Raw genomic sequence first — 14296 nt, 5'->3', positions numbered from 1 at the left:
TAAACTCGTATGTCGCTTTTAAAATCATTTTAATTATAAAATATTTATGTATGCGTCTGCATATTTTATGTTGTTTGCATTTAATGATTAAAATAGAAAAAAAAGGGGTCTATATTTTACGTTTAGTGTTACATGTATCTTTATAAATTATAACACAATAAAAATATAGAAACACGAATAATCCATATTATTTTTTTATTATATCCATTTTTCCAATAACAGATGTAAATTAGATTAAATAATAAATTAAATTAATAAAGTAAATTAAATTAACTAATGTAAATTAGATGTCACAAATGACTTGACACATCAAGTCGCAATTTTAATGCGTATTTTATATAATTTTAACGCTATCTCACAGAACTTTAAAGAAAATTATAATTCAGAAAGCGCCGACGACGCGCAGATTTTTTAAAATTGTATCTATACTGTTTTTATATTGTATGTTCAAATTATATCTATTAAAATCATGTAAAGCAGTTTAGAAAACGTATAAATGTTAAGATGAAACACATCTATACTATATTTTATTATAAATAATACATATGCTTGCGCTTATAATTGGTAAGTGAAAATATAACGCTAGAATTCAATATTATAGTTTACTCAAAGATATATTTAAATCTTGTATCAATATATATAAAACTGATGAGATATATAATCACATAAAACACAGTATAAATTTATTAGAGAAATTAAATTTTAATTAGATACATTTTCACGATAGGGCGAAATTGAATAAAAAAAATCTGATTTTATATATATCAATAGCCCCATATCGTGCACCGATATTCTCGATATAATAATAGGAGATTTATTACAGAGGCTATAAGAAAAGATTTTATATTATTAAACGATAAGAGAAGAGAGAGAAAGATGTTATCGCAATTTGCACAAAAGTTTGGCACTTGGAGGAACGTGTCATATGATCAGTCGATGCATTATATTATGACATTCGAAATTTCTCAGTTTGATTACAAGAGTAGTAGCTCAACAAGTCGAGCGCGAGAAGAAAGGAAGAAGAAGGACAAGAAGAATACAACGACGACGACAACGACGACGACGACGACGACGACGTTTAGGGACATTTCTCACCGATCGGCGCTTTCGTTTTTCGTCCGCGACTCGCGGCATCGTCGTCATCGGCCATACTGGACCGATAACAGTACACCGTAGTTGCGATTGTGGTCGCGATATCGATTTAAAAAAGGTTACGCTCCCTATTATGTCGCCTCTACGACGTGCGTGTGTATAGCATTCATTCTCTCTATCGTAGATTTATGTAGAATGTATCATACGACCTTTATTCTCGTTGCTTTCTAATCTTACGGAGCGTTGGCGAAATTTCTTATTTTCAGGCCGACGAACGGGCGGCTCCGGGGATCCCTCCAGCGAGATGGCTTGCGAGGCTTGCAGTGCAAAGTTCAATTTATTCAAGAGAAAAGTGAGTGAACAGGCTTCTCTTACGGTGTTTTCTCATCGCATACTTGGACCTGAGACGACGATTCGACTAAATTTCGACCAACGCGTCGAAACTACGCATATCATTTTTTGGATGACGAAAGAAGATGCGTCTCTTTCGATACGTGTCGCATATATGTCATCGCAAATTACAATTCTTTATCCGCTAAATAACTTAGTAATTAACATCTTGATGTTAAATATCTCCAAGATCTTCCAAGGTTTTCTTAAGGATTTAAAGTAAAATATCCAGAAATTTTTTGCATCTTTGAATTAGGTCATAATTCTCTGCTCGAAAGATAAAAATTATTATATATGATACAAGCTTCTATCTATATTTTTAGTATAATATATTTATAGAAACAATGTGCGGATTGTCTGAGGCACTTCTGTTCCGAATGCGTGATCAAACGACTGGACAAAGTATTTACCTGCGACAGCTGTGGCGTGCTATCGAGGAGACCACTTGTAAGGAATCAGATCAGGCAAATACGCTCCAAGGATTTGCGTCAGTACCTTGTGGCAAAGAAGGTCTCTGTCAGGGGATGTGTTGGTATGTGCATTAATGTTGCCTATCAATAAAATCATATAGTTCTGTGCAAAATACATCCTCTTAATAAACACTAACCCATGAAAAAATTTGAGAAATTTTTCATAGCATAAAATAAACCAAGAGAGGGATTTATAAACGGATTTCTCTCAAATTCAGTATGGTCTGAATATTTAATATTTGAATGTTTCCAATGTTGATCTGTCCATCTATCCATATAATAAACATATCTGTTATATATTTATTAAATCTCTTTGTTTCTATGAATACAATATTCAAAGTTTCTCATAAAATTAGTTTAGAATTCAATATATTTTGAATTTATGAGAATGCACATTCAATACAATGATTAATGCATGTATAGTATTAAGTATTTAGAGTTTCCATTGAAATGAAGATTGAACATGCACTGACGAAGAGTTTCACGGACCATACTTTGATTTTTCAGAGAAAGAAGACTTGGTACATTTACTAATGCTCTTTGCTAACGGAACTGATCCTTGCTCTAGTACTGACTATAGTACAAGCATCGGGATGCAAAACGCTGTCGAAGAGCCACTGTATGTTACATTTTACATAGCAGCATGTACAAGTACTGACACTTTAACAATTTGAAAGCTAATTTTTTCGATTTACTTTATTTTAATATTGAATTATGTTTTTATGACTTAAATATTTTTTTTTTATATGTTAAATTTTGAAACACATCTCTTGATAAATCAATATTTGTTGATACAATTCTTTCATGCAAAAAAAGTTTTATTGATATATATGCCACTGATTATCATTGAGTTAAGGTACAGTAAAGTATTACAATACGATCTAATAAATAACTTGTTTTGAAAAGTTTAAAAGAAATAATTATACAGGAAGTATCTATATATGTATCTATTTGTTAGGTATATATATTAAGCAGATTTATAGCTTCAGTTGTCACGATTACTTTACCATTAATTTTATAAAAGAGATGAAGAGAATGGCATAAAAATATTTTTAATTCTCTATAAAAGTCTTAAATGAATTAAAACACATTTTACGAGATAATATTTTAAAAATAATACGAATATGTGTATGGTTCTAGAGTATATTCCTCTTTAAATAGATCGGAACACACACCAAATGTCAGTACTGCAAATGACGAACCGCGCGAAGATGTGCAGGCACAAGCACAACCCACAAGAAGCGAAGACATCGAAATGGCGGAGGAGCCAAGCGAGAGCAGTCACAGTAGCCCGATCATTAGCGTGCCAGTTAGCGATAGCGAATCGCCCGAAGAGGGACCGACGAAAAGTAGTAACGTTGAAATACAGGAAGTGTCGGAAACTGATAACAGTCCAGTCGAGCCCAATATTACGTCGGAGCCGCTAATTACCGAGCATGAGGAAGTTTCCGAAGCATCAAACGAGAAAAAATCGGATATGGTTACAGAAATTCCCACGGTATGGTAGACAACATTCACAAACCAATGTATACATTCATATACATTTGTCTTCATAATTCTGTTTTCTTTTTGCAGTGGTCGGATAGAGTACAATTGTCGGATATAAAGGAGGCGTCGGAACTAGAGTATCTAAATGTTAAACAATTAAAAAATCTGTTGAGTACAAATCGGGTAGATTATAAAGGCTGCCTAGAAAGGCAGGAGTTGCTGAACAGAGTATCCAGATTATGGCAGGAGTACAAACAATCTAGACAAGGTAAAATTAATTATATTATATTATTAATGTATGTGTGTGTGTGTCTGTGTGTATATATAATTATATATATTTTACCAATTTGTGTTACTTTGAAGAACATTACATTGTCTTTTATCATAAATGAATTATTACAGACGTAGAAAAACTCAGCGAGGAAGAATTGTGTAAAATTTGTTGGGACGCTCCAATCGAATGCGTAATTTTAGAATGCGGCCATATGGCCTGCTGTATAAACTGCGGTAAACAAATGTCCGAGTGTCCGATATGCAAGCAGTATGTCGTTCGTGTTGTACGATTCTTCAAAGCCTAATGATATAATGACTAGAGTATAGCCCCGCGCGCGCATAGTGATTGACCATAAAACTGTTCTTTATAGCTAAACTGGCTGCTCTAATTCAGAGTTTATCTTTCTCCTTCCAATGTGGAGAGAAAAAGATAAACTCTGAATTAGTGCAGCCAGTTCAGCTAAAAAATAGATTTTATATTTTTAAACCTGCGCGAGGTCTCCGACAACACGCAATTAAAACTTTTATTGTTATTTGTCACATCAAATAAATTGATTTCATAACTATCATTAAACGGAATCGATCTACGACAAGGAATCGAATCGTGAAACACCAAGTTGATAAATTGCGCGATAAATTTATCGGCACATATTTTGGTTCCCATATATATTCATATATATGCCGGCAGTTTGTATTTTTATTAAAATTCAAATTGGTTAACCTTTCGCTATCTGAAATATAGTTCTTTTTCCTAGGTAGAGTATCGATGTACAGTCGATTTCCTCTATCCTAGTATCATCGGGACCATAGACATAGTATAAACAAATAAGCATCAATGATATAAAAACAAGTAAAAAGAGGGAACATATAGCTGAAAGTTAATGAAAAAAAATAAGAATAACTAGAACAGTTGAATGTTCAATCATATGAATATGTCAAATTTCAATTCTGCTAGAGATCACTTCTATGATCTTACTGTGCAAGTATATCTTCTCTACTTTTTTTTAGTTGGTCCTTAAATTAAATTGTAAATATAGGTCTATTTATATTATGTCTATGTAATCGAAAGAGAGATCGAATATTCCTCTATTCTATAATTTTCTTTTAGTCGCTGCTTTTATCCTAATGCGCGCGCAAAATAAAAATATTACATGATCTGTCTTTTACTTTCTCACTTTAGCATGGTTACATGACAAATGTGAGCAATAGAAGAATAGGACAACAGAAAAATCTTACTCAGATCTTAAACAAAGGAAAAACCTAGAATAGAGGATCATAGAATAGAAGAAATCGATTATATTTTTTTATAATACTTTTTGATAAATCTAATAATTTTAGTGTTGTTTTAAGTTTTTTGGTGAAAATTATTTGTTTCATTTTTTGCGATTTTCTTCAAAAAGAAGCAAAAGCGAGCAAATCTCTAAAGGATTTTTTGTCTTAGTTTATCGGTCCCCTACACGCTCTTAAAGTTTTGACAAATTGGGGACACCCTGTATATATATCGCGAATGAATTTTCGAAACGCTAGAAAAGAAAATAAAGTTTTTATATTACAGAATTACACATTTTCCGAGATACTTTCAGTATATTGTGATTCCGGAAATTTTGTAAATTCTGTATTGTACAGTGTATCTTTTTTATGAAAATAAACTGTGTAGATGAATTCTAGCTCTGCAAATATTAAATTAACACTTGAAAATCTTTATAGGAATTCTTGGAGCAATGGTTATTTTGGAATTTTAGTTAGAATTCTTATACTTGATAATATTCTTCTAATACTTTGCCAATCTTTACAAGCTTAAATTTTCGTACTTTGAACCATGAGAATTAAAATTGATATATTGGATATGTTTGGAATTGCAATTTTTGGAATTACAATTAGACGCAATTTTTTTGATTATATTCTGACAATATATTTTGCACACAATTTAAATTGTAATATCAATTACCAACATAAAGTAATTTATCATTGATATTTCGCATAAACTGTGAAAACTTAAATTTATTTATTATAAATTTGATTTCACTCTCCTTATGAAAATTGAAGGAAGTGTGATCGGGATATCCTGGATAAATGTAACAGAAATACTGAAACACATTTTATTATATACAATCATCACGCACGAAATATGTTGCGGTTTTTTGTTCTTTTTTCAATGTTTAGTAGCATTTTACAAGACAAAAACTATATATCAAACATTTATTTAAAAAATATATTCCAATAAATTTTGTTACATAGATGTGTATATGTATGATTACACATGTATACGTATAGAACACATCACGCTTCATTTAAGAGGAAAACCATAATATGATAAACATAACATGGCCAATCAAGAATTCGTTATCTTACCTTTCCAATTGCAAACATTCCTTTTGCTCAAGCAATGTTTTTTTCTCCAATTATTTTACAGTACAATATTTAACAGAAATATATAAATCATAAGAAAAAAAAGAGACAAATAATAATGATGTTTATGTATACAAATACATTTCATGTTTGTAAGCTATTTGGAAATGATGTCTGCTTTGAAAAAATACAGCGTTAGCCACATGATCAATTATTATAGCATGAGAAGAAACACTAGCTGCAATATTTTACTCAGACTTATACAAAATATATGATGCAAAACAAATGTAAATTAGCAATGCAACGAAGCTGGATAAAAAAGTACTTTATGCTGCTGGTATCGCTCAAACTGAAACATCAATTAAAGCTTTATAAATATAATTGATAAAAATATTAATTTCTGAACAAAACTAACTCATTATTTTTATCATGTTGCACAGAAGAAAAAAGGAAGCATTAAGCAACATAAAATTAATATTATCCTGTTTAATGATTTGTACATTATATTGCGAAAAGAATCCACACATTCGCTAGCTTAAGACTATGCAGAAGATGACGAGTCTGAGAGGAAAAGAAAGAAGAGAAAATCTAATTTAAAAATAATTATATACACTGAAATCTCTTCAAAATAGCTAATGTGTAAATCTCTGAAGCGGATTAAAAATATAATGAACAATCTTACTTTTATATTGTCCGCGCGTGATAATGTGAAAGATTTTATTTTCGGTAAATTATATATGTATATATAGAAACATTTTCTCGAGATGCTAAATTATTTCTTCTGAAATAATACATATGTGCAAGATCCCAGATAGCATATGTACGCACGATTGTTGTCCCATGACAATTGATCATCAACAATGGCAGAAATTGAGTGGCCGTGGCAATACAGTTTCCCTCCGTTCTTTACGTGAGTATCGTTGCGAAAATCATACGATTGCACAATGAAATTAGAACACAACGGCATTAAACTCTAAGCTTGACAAGATGTTCAACGCAAAATATGTGTTCCGATGAAAGTCGCATAGGTTAAGAATCTAAATTGAAAACGAAAGTATGTTGCTTTACGATTGTATGTTCTGCAAAATGATATAAATTAGAAAAATACTCGACATTTTTTTTTTTATCTTCCATGATTTCACTTTATCGTTACAGACTTCAACCTCATGCGGATACTAGAGCTAAGCAAATAGCGGCCTGGAAGAATTTAGTACTCGAGTACTATCGTATCACAAAGCAGGCCATCGTGGACGTGCGAGAAGTGCACACAAATCCTCTGTTCAATAACGTCAATATAAATAGTATCCTTTTTATTCGTTATATTTCGAAAAACAATTATTCTCCCCTATATAATTTTATTCTATTCAATACAATTTCTATATTTTGCTTATATATTTAATAATTTGTTTATTTACTTTCTCTTGTAATAGTTGCTTAATAATAATGTTATTTACAATAGTTTATTCAAATTTGCTGTCAAGAGTTCCTTAACAGAATAATAATAATAGGAAGATTGCCATCTGAAACTGTGTTAATAATACTGGAAGAATTGGGAAAATCAGGAAACGCATCTCCTTTGGATAAAAGCAAACAGAGATGGTTGGTTTATTGGCACACTTTAGAGGAATGGGGTGATATAATATATAATTGGGCACAGGAGAACGGTTTTATTGGATCTGTGTGCACATTATTCGAACTGACGCAAGGGGAAGACACGATTGAGCAAGGTACATCATACGATTCATATTGTCAAGTATATTGCTTGTTATACTAATATTACATAGCGATCAATTACTCTTAAATATATTTCAATTTATAGAATTCCATGGTCTCGACACAGAAGTGTTAATAAGATCATTGAGGACACTGGAGGTTGCTAGAAAAGCAGAACTAATTTTATTTGATGATAATCAAGGTGTCAAATTCTATTAACCCTTGGAAAGAACTACAAAAGTGTTACCGAAAAATCGCGACTATAGATATATGTGAAATAAATTGAACTCTTGAATATAACTTATAAATATCTGCATTTAAATATATGTTTTTGTCAAATTTATGAATACATAAGGAATGTAAAGGAAATATTGTTAAATATAAGGTAATATTGTTTATGTGTTCATAAATGTAAACATTTATTTAACATATTAGTAATACATCTTTTTCGTTTTTCTTATAAAAAGTAAACCAAAATCGCTAAGTATACCTGAAGTTCGGGTGTAAGAATCCGTGTATTACATGAATAATGATTTTGTTATCTGTGTACATTCTTTTTCGAGTATGAACTAATGTATCTGATTATACACTTTTTTCAAGGTATATAAATCATATACAATATTAATTAGAACGAGAAAATGCAAAAATAAAGGTGAAAATAAAAATAAAACTTGAATTAAAGTCGACATACTAAAACTGAAACGAATGAGTTACATAGAACATGTGTTTACACTTTTTCTGTAATTACGTTAAAACTTTTGTTAAACTTAATGAAATGTTAATCCTAAACTAAAATTTTTAGATTAATCTCCTAAAAGGCACTCTATGATCACAAGAGTAAATTCTTATACATTACTTAGCTTCAAAATTACAATCTTTGAGGAAAACTAGAGAGTATGTCACACACTGTCAGAGTCAATACATCATAACATAACTTTCATTCTTGAGTTCTAGTGTAAAAAGATGAGAGCTATGACAAAGCGATGTTTAAAAACTAAGATACTTTATAGACATATATACAGCATACTTGCTTGACATTTTTTTATGAATGACTAAGCAAAGTAATTATAAACACGAAGATCATGAACATATTATTCTGTGGAATTTAACTAAATCGCTTTGTGTACAACTGATTTGCGGGGTTTCCTTAAATCAAATCTACAGAAAGTTTATTCGATATCATGTTGTGCATTGTGATGTTAAAGAGAGAAGACAGAAAAAGAGAGAGGGAGAGAAAGTAAGATTGCTTTACCATCACAAATATGTCCCAGTATAAATATGAACATAATCTGAATTGTTATTTACAAGCTAATAGTATAATAATTTCTCCACATTCAATTTTCTTCCTCTCTGAGCTCTGGAGGTGTCGTTATTTTTCTTTTGAACAACAGAATGTGTGGTTCTGAAAAATCATTCACTCGGTTAAAACAAATTTCTTATTAATTGTGCGTTAATGATATATTAGAATAATGTATTAAATGCATACCAGGTTCATGAATCATATAATGCACCCATCCTTGACTTTGCTGGACTCCAATGGCTCTCCGTTCCTGCTCAGACAGCAGATGAGTTCTCGGCACCAGTTTTACCATTTCTTTCGGCAAAACAACATGCCTGTACAGAATTTATGAGAAAAAGAAAAAATAAAGGATAAGAAAAAAAAAATAAAAAAATAATAAGTACATGAGAAAAAAATAAAGATAAGAAATATACATGATAGATCTAATAAATCTTTTTATAGAGATTTATATAACATATTTATATATTCGGAAGAAAAAATGAAACAATTTTCAATATTTTTTTTTAATTTGAAAGAATGATTTACCAATTCAAATAAAAATAAAATTCATTAATTTACAAAAATAAATTCTTATCAATTTGTCCTCCCATAAAATTAATCATGGCATTGTGCATCAGATGACAAAAAATTTCAGATTCAGTAAACATCCACACACAAATATACAATTCTATTTTATACGCCATTTTTAAAAATTAGTACAATTAAACAAAAAATACAATATTTAGCTTTTCTTCCATAATTTTTTAGTTTCAAAAAATACAATATTTAGCTTTTCTTCCATAATTTTTTAGTTTCAAATATTATAATCGTAATGCAATACGTATAATTAATATATATTTTTCTAACTTGTATCAATTTTTTATAATTTAATCAAAGGAAAACGAAAAAAAAAAAAGAAAATTGCGAATATATATCAGTAGTATTATTACTTTTCTTATTTCTTTTATACACATATGTCATCCTTCTAACAGAAGATATTTCTCGCATTAAAACGACAAATTGCGAAACAGGTAATACATATATAGTACTATTTCTCTCTCATCCGAAAGCAAACTCTTGCACTATGAAGGTCAAAGAATCTTGGATCGTGTTGGATCCATTTAAATATAAAAAAAAAACAACAGATCGAAGAATGCTAATTTGGGCTGGACGACACGAGCTTTAACGACAACAAAGCAAATTGACAGCGCAAACTTCCTCGATTCGGCCATTTAAACAATGTGCTTCAACACATCCGCTGACGAGGAAGACGAAGAAGATGAAAATGACGAGGAAGAAAAAGATGACGATAGGAAACAAGAGGATGAATCAGTCGCAGAGAGACGTCGTCTCAGGCTCAAAATTACGTAGATACGTCAAATCTCGCGAGGAACCGAGGTCAGCGGGGATCTCGTCTAGAAGACGAAAGGGGGTCCATAAAAGACTTTGTGTGTAGCGTACCCACCTGTACTCGTACTGATCGTCGTAGTATTTGCTCGAATAGTAGATGTGCGACATCGTATCCTTCGACTAGGCTCGACGGATTTCGCGAGATCACCGCGAGAGAGAGAAAGAGAGAGAGAGAGAGAGACCCGAATTCGCGAGGGGATAGAACTCATACATACACACGGGGCGAAACTTTCGAAAAGACCACTCGCGCTAGCGTGCATACGCTGTCTAATTTGAAAGTTTAACGGATATGCCGGCCGGGCATGCGAGCGGCGGAGGCAGCCTCACTGCGCGAGTCAAGAGAGATTTTCGAGGAGCCGTGACGACGCGTTTCTCGCGACGTCCTTCAATATCCTCGCGCAAGAAAAATATTTTGACCGATCGGCAAGAATATCGTCGTCGTCGGCGATGCGGAACGATTCCCCTTCGTCGATTCTCGTCGATTATCCAGGCTCCGTCTGTCGACTCACGTAGTCGCGGTATCAGCTGCGTTTTGCGTCACGGCTGCAGCAAGATGGCGCGCTTTCCAAGCGCATCGTTCGTGGAAGAGAGTGAGGTTAAGCGCGTGAGCGTTTTTGATTGACTAGAATAATTTCCTTGCCTCGTCGCACAATGGAGAGATACTCGCGCGACGGTGATCGCAAATCGAGGAGGAAGGAATACGACGACGATCACGGACGTAAGGATCGAACGTCGCGAAGGGATCGCGATCACGTGGAATCCAGGAGATCGAAGTCGGGGCACAAACGTTCGGAAAAGTCCAACGAGAGGTATAAGAAATCAAAGGACGAAGATTCTCGGTCGCGTCGCGAATCGCGGAAGAAATCTTCCAAGCATAAAAGTCGAAAGAGGTAGGTTTCTTCGTCAATTTTAAGTTATTTTTTGAAATTTAAAATTATCTTTCGAAATTTTCTTAATCTTTGTTTTATAACGGCTGCGATCGGGAAGACGCTTCTAGAAATGCTTCGAAGTATTGCATTAACCAATCAGAATAAATAAATCTTTATTCTTTTGGTAATTGTTCAGTTTAGCGGCCTCACCTCAAATATCGACAAACTTATGCTTATTCGACGTGTTCTTGCACAAAACGATAGAATATAGCAGAGAAAATTGTCGCTTTGCCCCGCGAAACGAGATATTAAAAGTTGACGACTATTTAAGTTACAAAACCTCATACCGACGAAATATAGCGACATGAGTATGCTCTATGGCCACTGAACAATTACCTATATCTGCCTATATTAACATATTTTTCCTTCAGGGACTCGTCTTCATCGTCATCCTTGTCCTCGTCGTCTTCATCGTCCGATTCGAGTAAACTTAGCAACGGCTCGTCTACAGATTCATCTTCGAATTCCACAAAATTGTTAGAGAAACTGCAAAAACAACGACAGAAGCAGATTGAAGAACGTAAACGTCAAAAAGAATTGATGAAAGCGACAGAAACACCAGAAGAGAAGCGCCTACGTCGTCTAAAAAAGAAGGAAGCCAAGGAACGCAGACGTAAGGAGAGAATGGGCTGGGACAATGATTATTTACATTACACGAATACGGATAATCCATTTGGGGATGGCAATATTCTCTCCACCTTCGTGTGGTCGAAAAAATTGGGGAAAGAGGGTTTACTTGGTGTCGGTAGAGAAGAATTAGAAATGCATAATAGATACAAACAGGAGGAGAATAAGAGAGAGTTGGAGAAGGTCAAAAAGAGGAGACAGGAGAGAGAATTAGAGCGACAACAGAGGGAGGAAGAAATGACTATGTTGCAGAGGGGCAAGGAAGCTGCTCAATTAGAGCAATGGGCTCGGCAGGAAGATCAATTTCACCTTGAGCAGGCTAGATTGAGATCTCGCATTAGAATTCAGGACGGTCGTGCAAAACCTATCGATCTTCTTGCAAAGTACATCAGCGCGGAGGAGGAGGTCGATGCAGTAGAAATGCATGAGCCATACACATACTTACGAGGTTTGCAAGTGAAAGATCTGGAGGATCTCATAGAGGACATAAAGGTTTACAAGGAACTGGAAAGGGGCAAAAATTTAGATTACTGGAACGATATAACGGTGATTGTGGAGGATGAATTGCATAAGCTCAGAAAACTGGAACGAACGGAATACGAAGTTGGTAAGAGAGCGATTCTTTTTTCTTTCTTCTTTTTCTGCTTGTTCTTATTGTTTATTCGTGCTATATTATTATATATATTATTATTATATATTTCTTTTTTCAGCTGTTGGTAGAAGAGAAGGAATTCATGAATCAGTCGCCAAAGATGTTACAACTATCTTTAAGGGCAAAACTGCGACACAGTTGGAAGCTTTACAGTTGCAAATTCAAGTAAAAATTACGGGAAAGCCAGAAGGCGTCGATATTGGATACTGGGAAAGCTTGTTGTCCCAACTGAAAGGTAATAGAGATATAATGAATAATTTAGAAACATATTAAAAAACTGCAAATAATAATGCATGTTATTCACGCCAAGTATTAAACATATAGCTCATATGGCAAGGGCCCGACTTAGAGATCGACATCAAGAGAACTTGCGTAAAAAGCTGGAGGTTTTAATCGCCGAACAAGGTGTGGCCAGAGCGGAGAACGAGGCTGAGAGCTTGCAAGCGCAGGAGAATGAGTCTTTGATTAAACAGGATGAACCTTCCACGAGTACAGCAATCGAGAAGAATGAAAATAATCAAGAGTAAGTGTTCTTTCCCTCACATTAATTTCAGTGACTCTTTTTTAAATTTATTAAAATTTGATTTTGTTTCTCGATGATAATAAGGTAAATTATTATGTCATGTGTTACAGTGATAATCAGGAAACTAATGCTGCCGATGATCTGTTATTCGAATCCTTTCGCGAATATGAAGCGGGCGGCTACTCGCCGAGTTATATACCTTATTCGCAACTCGAGCCAGGTACGCTCGTCACACAGGAGGACGAGGACAGTCAGCGTCTGGAATACGCGAGACAGCAGGTGCTCAGCACCGGCAGAAAAATTCAGAATGTACTAACCAGCGAGGAGCAAGCAATGCACCGGGAGGCACGCAAAGGTATGGGCTTAGATGAAGCGGAATTTAGCGTCGAATCGTCACTGGAAGCGCAGATTTATCTCTGGTCCGACAAGTATCGACCACGTAAGCCGCGTTACTTCAATCGCGTACACACCGGCTTCGAGTGGAACAAGTACAATCAAACGCACTACGACATGGACAATCCGCCGCCCAAGATTGTACAAGGCTACAAGTTCAACATCTTTTATCCGGATCTCATCGACAAAAATACTACCCCGGAATACTTTCTGGTAAGATATATATATATACTCTTTGTCTTGCGGAAATAAAATTATTTAAATATTTTAATTTAATCGGTATCACCGGATGTTTGGATAGTTAATCTTTGATGTTTAATTTTCAGACACCTTGCGCCGACAATAAGGACTTTGCTATTCTGCGATTTCACGCGGGCCCGCCTTATGAGGACATCGCATTCAAGATCGTCAATCGGGAATGGGAGTATTCGTATAAGCGCGGATTCAGATGTCAGTTTCATAACAACATCTTTCAGCTGTGGTTTCATTTCAAGAGATATAGATATCGCCGTTAATATAAAATATATGTATCATTATTTAATATCTATAATTTTATGTGAATAATATCCATAATTTTATGTGGGTGAAAACTTGTATATATTGTATAATTTTATGTGGATGAAAACTTGTATATATTGTATCATTTTTATTATAGTAAAACGCTATATGATTAGATTTTTTAATATTGTATTTATATAAAAAAGATGA

General features: G+C 33.8%; 4 protein-coding genes across 8 annotated transcripts; 3 read left to right on the top strand and 1 right to left on the bottom strand.

Annotated features, from left to right (window-relative positions):
• The first annotated feature begins 761 nt into the window (after positions 1 to 761).
• LOC115239939 (E3 ubiquitin-protein ligase RNF34) lies at positions 762 to 4852 on the top strand. 4 transcript variants are annotated; one of them, XM_029814811.1, is made up of 7 exons: positions 762 to 1241; positions 1359 to 1444; positions 1822 to 2014; positions 2460 to 2571; positions 3093 to 3450; positions 3528 to 3708; positions 3843 to 4852. In XM_029814811.1, exons 1-7 carry the CDS (start codon positions 1226 to 1228, stop codon positions 4016 to 4018), a joined length of 1122 nt encoding a protein of 373 aa, XP_029670671.1. In that variant the 5' UTR covers positions 762 to 1225; the 3' UTR covers positions 4019 to 4852. The 4 variants fall into 4 exon arrangements, with proteins under 4 accessions (XP_029670671.1, XP_029670674.1, XP_029670673.1 ...); XM_029814814.1 differs by having other exon boundaries at positions 763 to 1210; XM_029814813.1 differs by having other exon boundaries at positions 763 to 1245.
• Positions 4853 to 5737: 885 nt separating this feature from the next.
• On the top strand, positions 5738 to 8321 carry LOC115239894 (vacuolar protein-sorting-associated protein 25). The gene is made up of 4 exons (XM_029814728.1): positions 5738 to 6972; positions 7218 to 7363; positions 7571 to 7789; positions 7882 to 8321. Exons 1-4 carry the CDS (start codon positions 6923 to 6925, stop codon positions 7992 to 7994), a joined length of 528 nt encoding a protein of 175 aa, XP_029670588.1. The 5' UTR covers positions 5738 to 6922; the 3' UTR covers positions 7995 to 8321.
• LOC115239895 (cyclin-dependent kinases regulatory subunit) lies at positions 8174 to 10780 on the bottom strand. The gene is made up of 3 exons (XM_029814729.1): positions 10520 to 10780; positions 9262 to 9389; positions 8174 to 9177 (listed from the first exon to the last, which is right to left on the bottom strand). The coding sequence occupies exons 1-3, from the start codon at positions 10570 to 10572 to the stop codon at positions 9110 to 9112; spliced, it is 249 nt and encodes an 82-aa protein (XP_029670589.1). The 5' UTR covers positions 10573 to 10780; the 3' UTR covers positions 8174 to 9109.
• Positions 10781 to 10987: 207 nt separating this feature from the next.
• LOC115239892 (cactin) lies at positions 10988 to 14261 on the top strand. Of its 2 annotated transcripts, none has more exons than XM_029814722.1 (6): positions 10988 to 11354; positions 11765 to 12627; positions 12731 to 12907; positions 12997 to 13195; positions 13306 to 13801; positions 13915 to 14261. In XM_029814722.1, the coding sequence occupies exons 1-6, from the start codon at positions 11116 to 11118 to the stop codon at positions 14101 to 14103; spliced, it is 2163 nt and encodes a 720-aa protein (XP_029670582.1). In that variant the 5' UTR covers positions 10988 to 11115; the 3' UTR covers positions 14104 to 14261. The 2 variants fall into 2 exon arrangements, with proteins under 2 accessions (XP_029670582.1, XP_029670583.1); XM_029814723.1 differs by having other exon boundaries at positions 11007 to 11273.
• Positions 14262 to 14296: the final 35 nt, after the last annotated feature.

This window comes from Formica exsecta, unplaced genomic scaffold (genome assembly GCF_003651465.1).
Source record: "Formica exsecta isolate Colony F162 unplaced genomic scaffold, ASM365146v1 scaffold4, whole genome shotgun sequence".
NCBI lineage: Eukaryota > Metazoa > Arthropoda > Insecta > Hymenoptera > Formicidae > Formica > Formica exsecta.
Note: the sequence above shows the minus strand (reverse complement) of the source record. Positions and strands in the feature narration are given on the sequence as shown.

Bases quoted from the DNA above. Each gene is read 5' to 3' on its own strand.
- LOC115239939 (XM_029814811.1), top strand. The intron at 1,445-1,821 runs GTGAGTGAACAG...ATATATTTATAG, and splicing joins TCAATTTATTCAAGAGAAAA to AAACAATGTGCGGATTGTCT. The intron at 3,709-3,842 runs GTAAAATTAATT...GAATTATTACAG, and splicing joins GTACAAACAATCTAGACAAG to ACGTAGAAAAACTCAGCGAG.
- LOC115239894 (XM_029814728.1), top strand. From the start codon at position 6,923: ATGGCAGAAATTGAGTGGCCGTGGCAATACAGTTTCCCTCCGTTCTTT. The intron at 7,364-7,570 runs GTATCCTTTTTA...TAATAATAATAG, and splicing joins CAATAACGTCAATATAAATA to GAAGATTGCCATCTGAAACT. The intron at 7,790-7,881 runs GTACATCATACG...TTCAATTTATAG, and splicing joins GGAAGACACGATTGAGCAAG to AATTCCATGGTCTCGACACA.
- LOC115239895 (XM_029814729.1), bottom strand. From the start codon at position 10,572: ATGTCGCACATCTACTATTCGAGCAAATACTACGACGATCAGTACGAG. The intron at 9,390-10,519 runs GTGGGTACGCTA...AATTCTGTACAG, and splicing joins GACGATCAGTACGAGTACAG to GCATGTTGTTTTGCCGAAAG. The intron at 9,178-9,261 runs GTATGCATTTAA...ATGATTTTTCAG, and splicing joins TTATATGATTCATGAACCTG to AACCACACATTCTGTTGTTC.
- LOC115239892 (XM_029814722.1), top strand. From the start codon at position 11,116: ATGGAGAGATACTCGCGCGACGGTGATCGCAAATCGAGGAGGAAGGAA. The intron at 11,355-11,764 runs GTAGGTTTCTTC...TTTTTCCTTCAG, and splicing joins AAGCATAAAAGTCGAAAGAG to GGACTCGTCTTCATCGTCAT. The intron at 12,628-12,730 runs GTAAGAGAGCGA...TTCTTTTTTCAG, and splicing joins ACGAACGGAATACGAAGTTG to CTGTTGGTAGAAGAGAAGGA.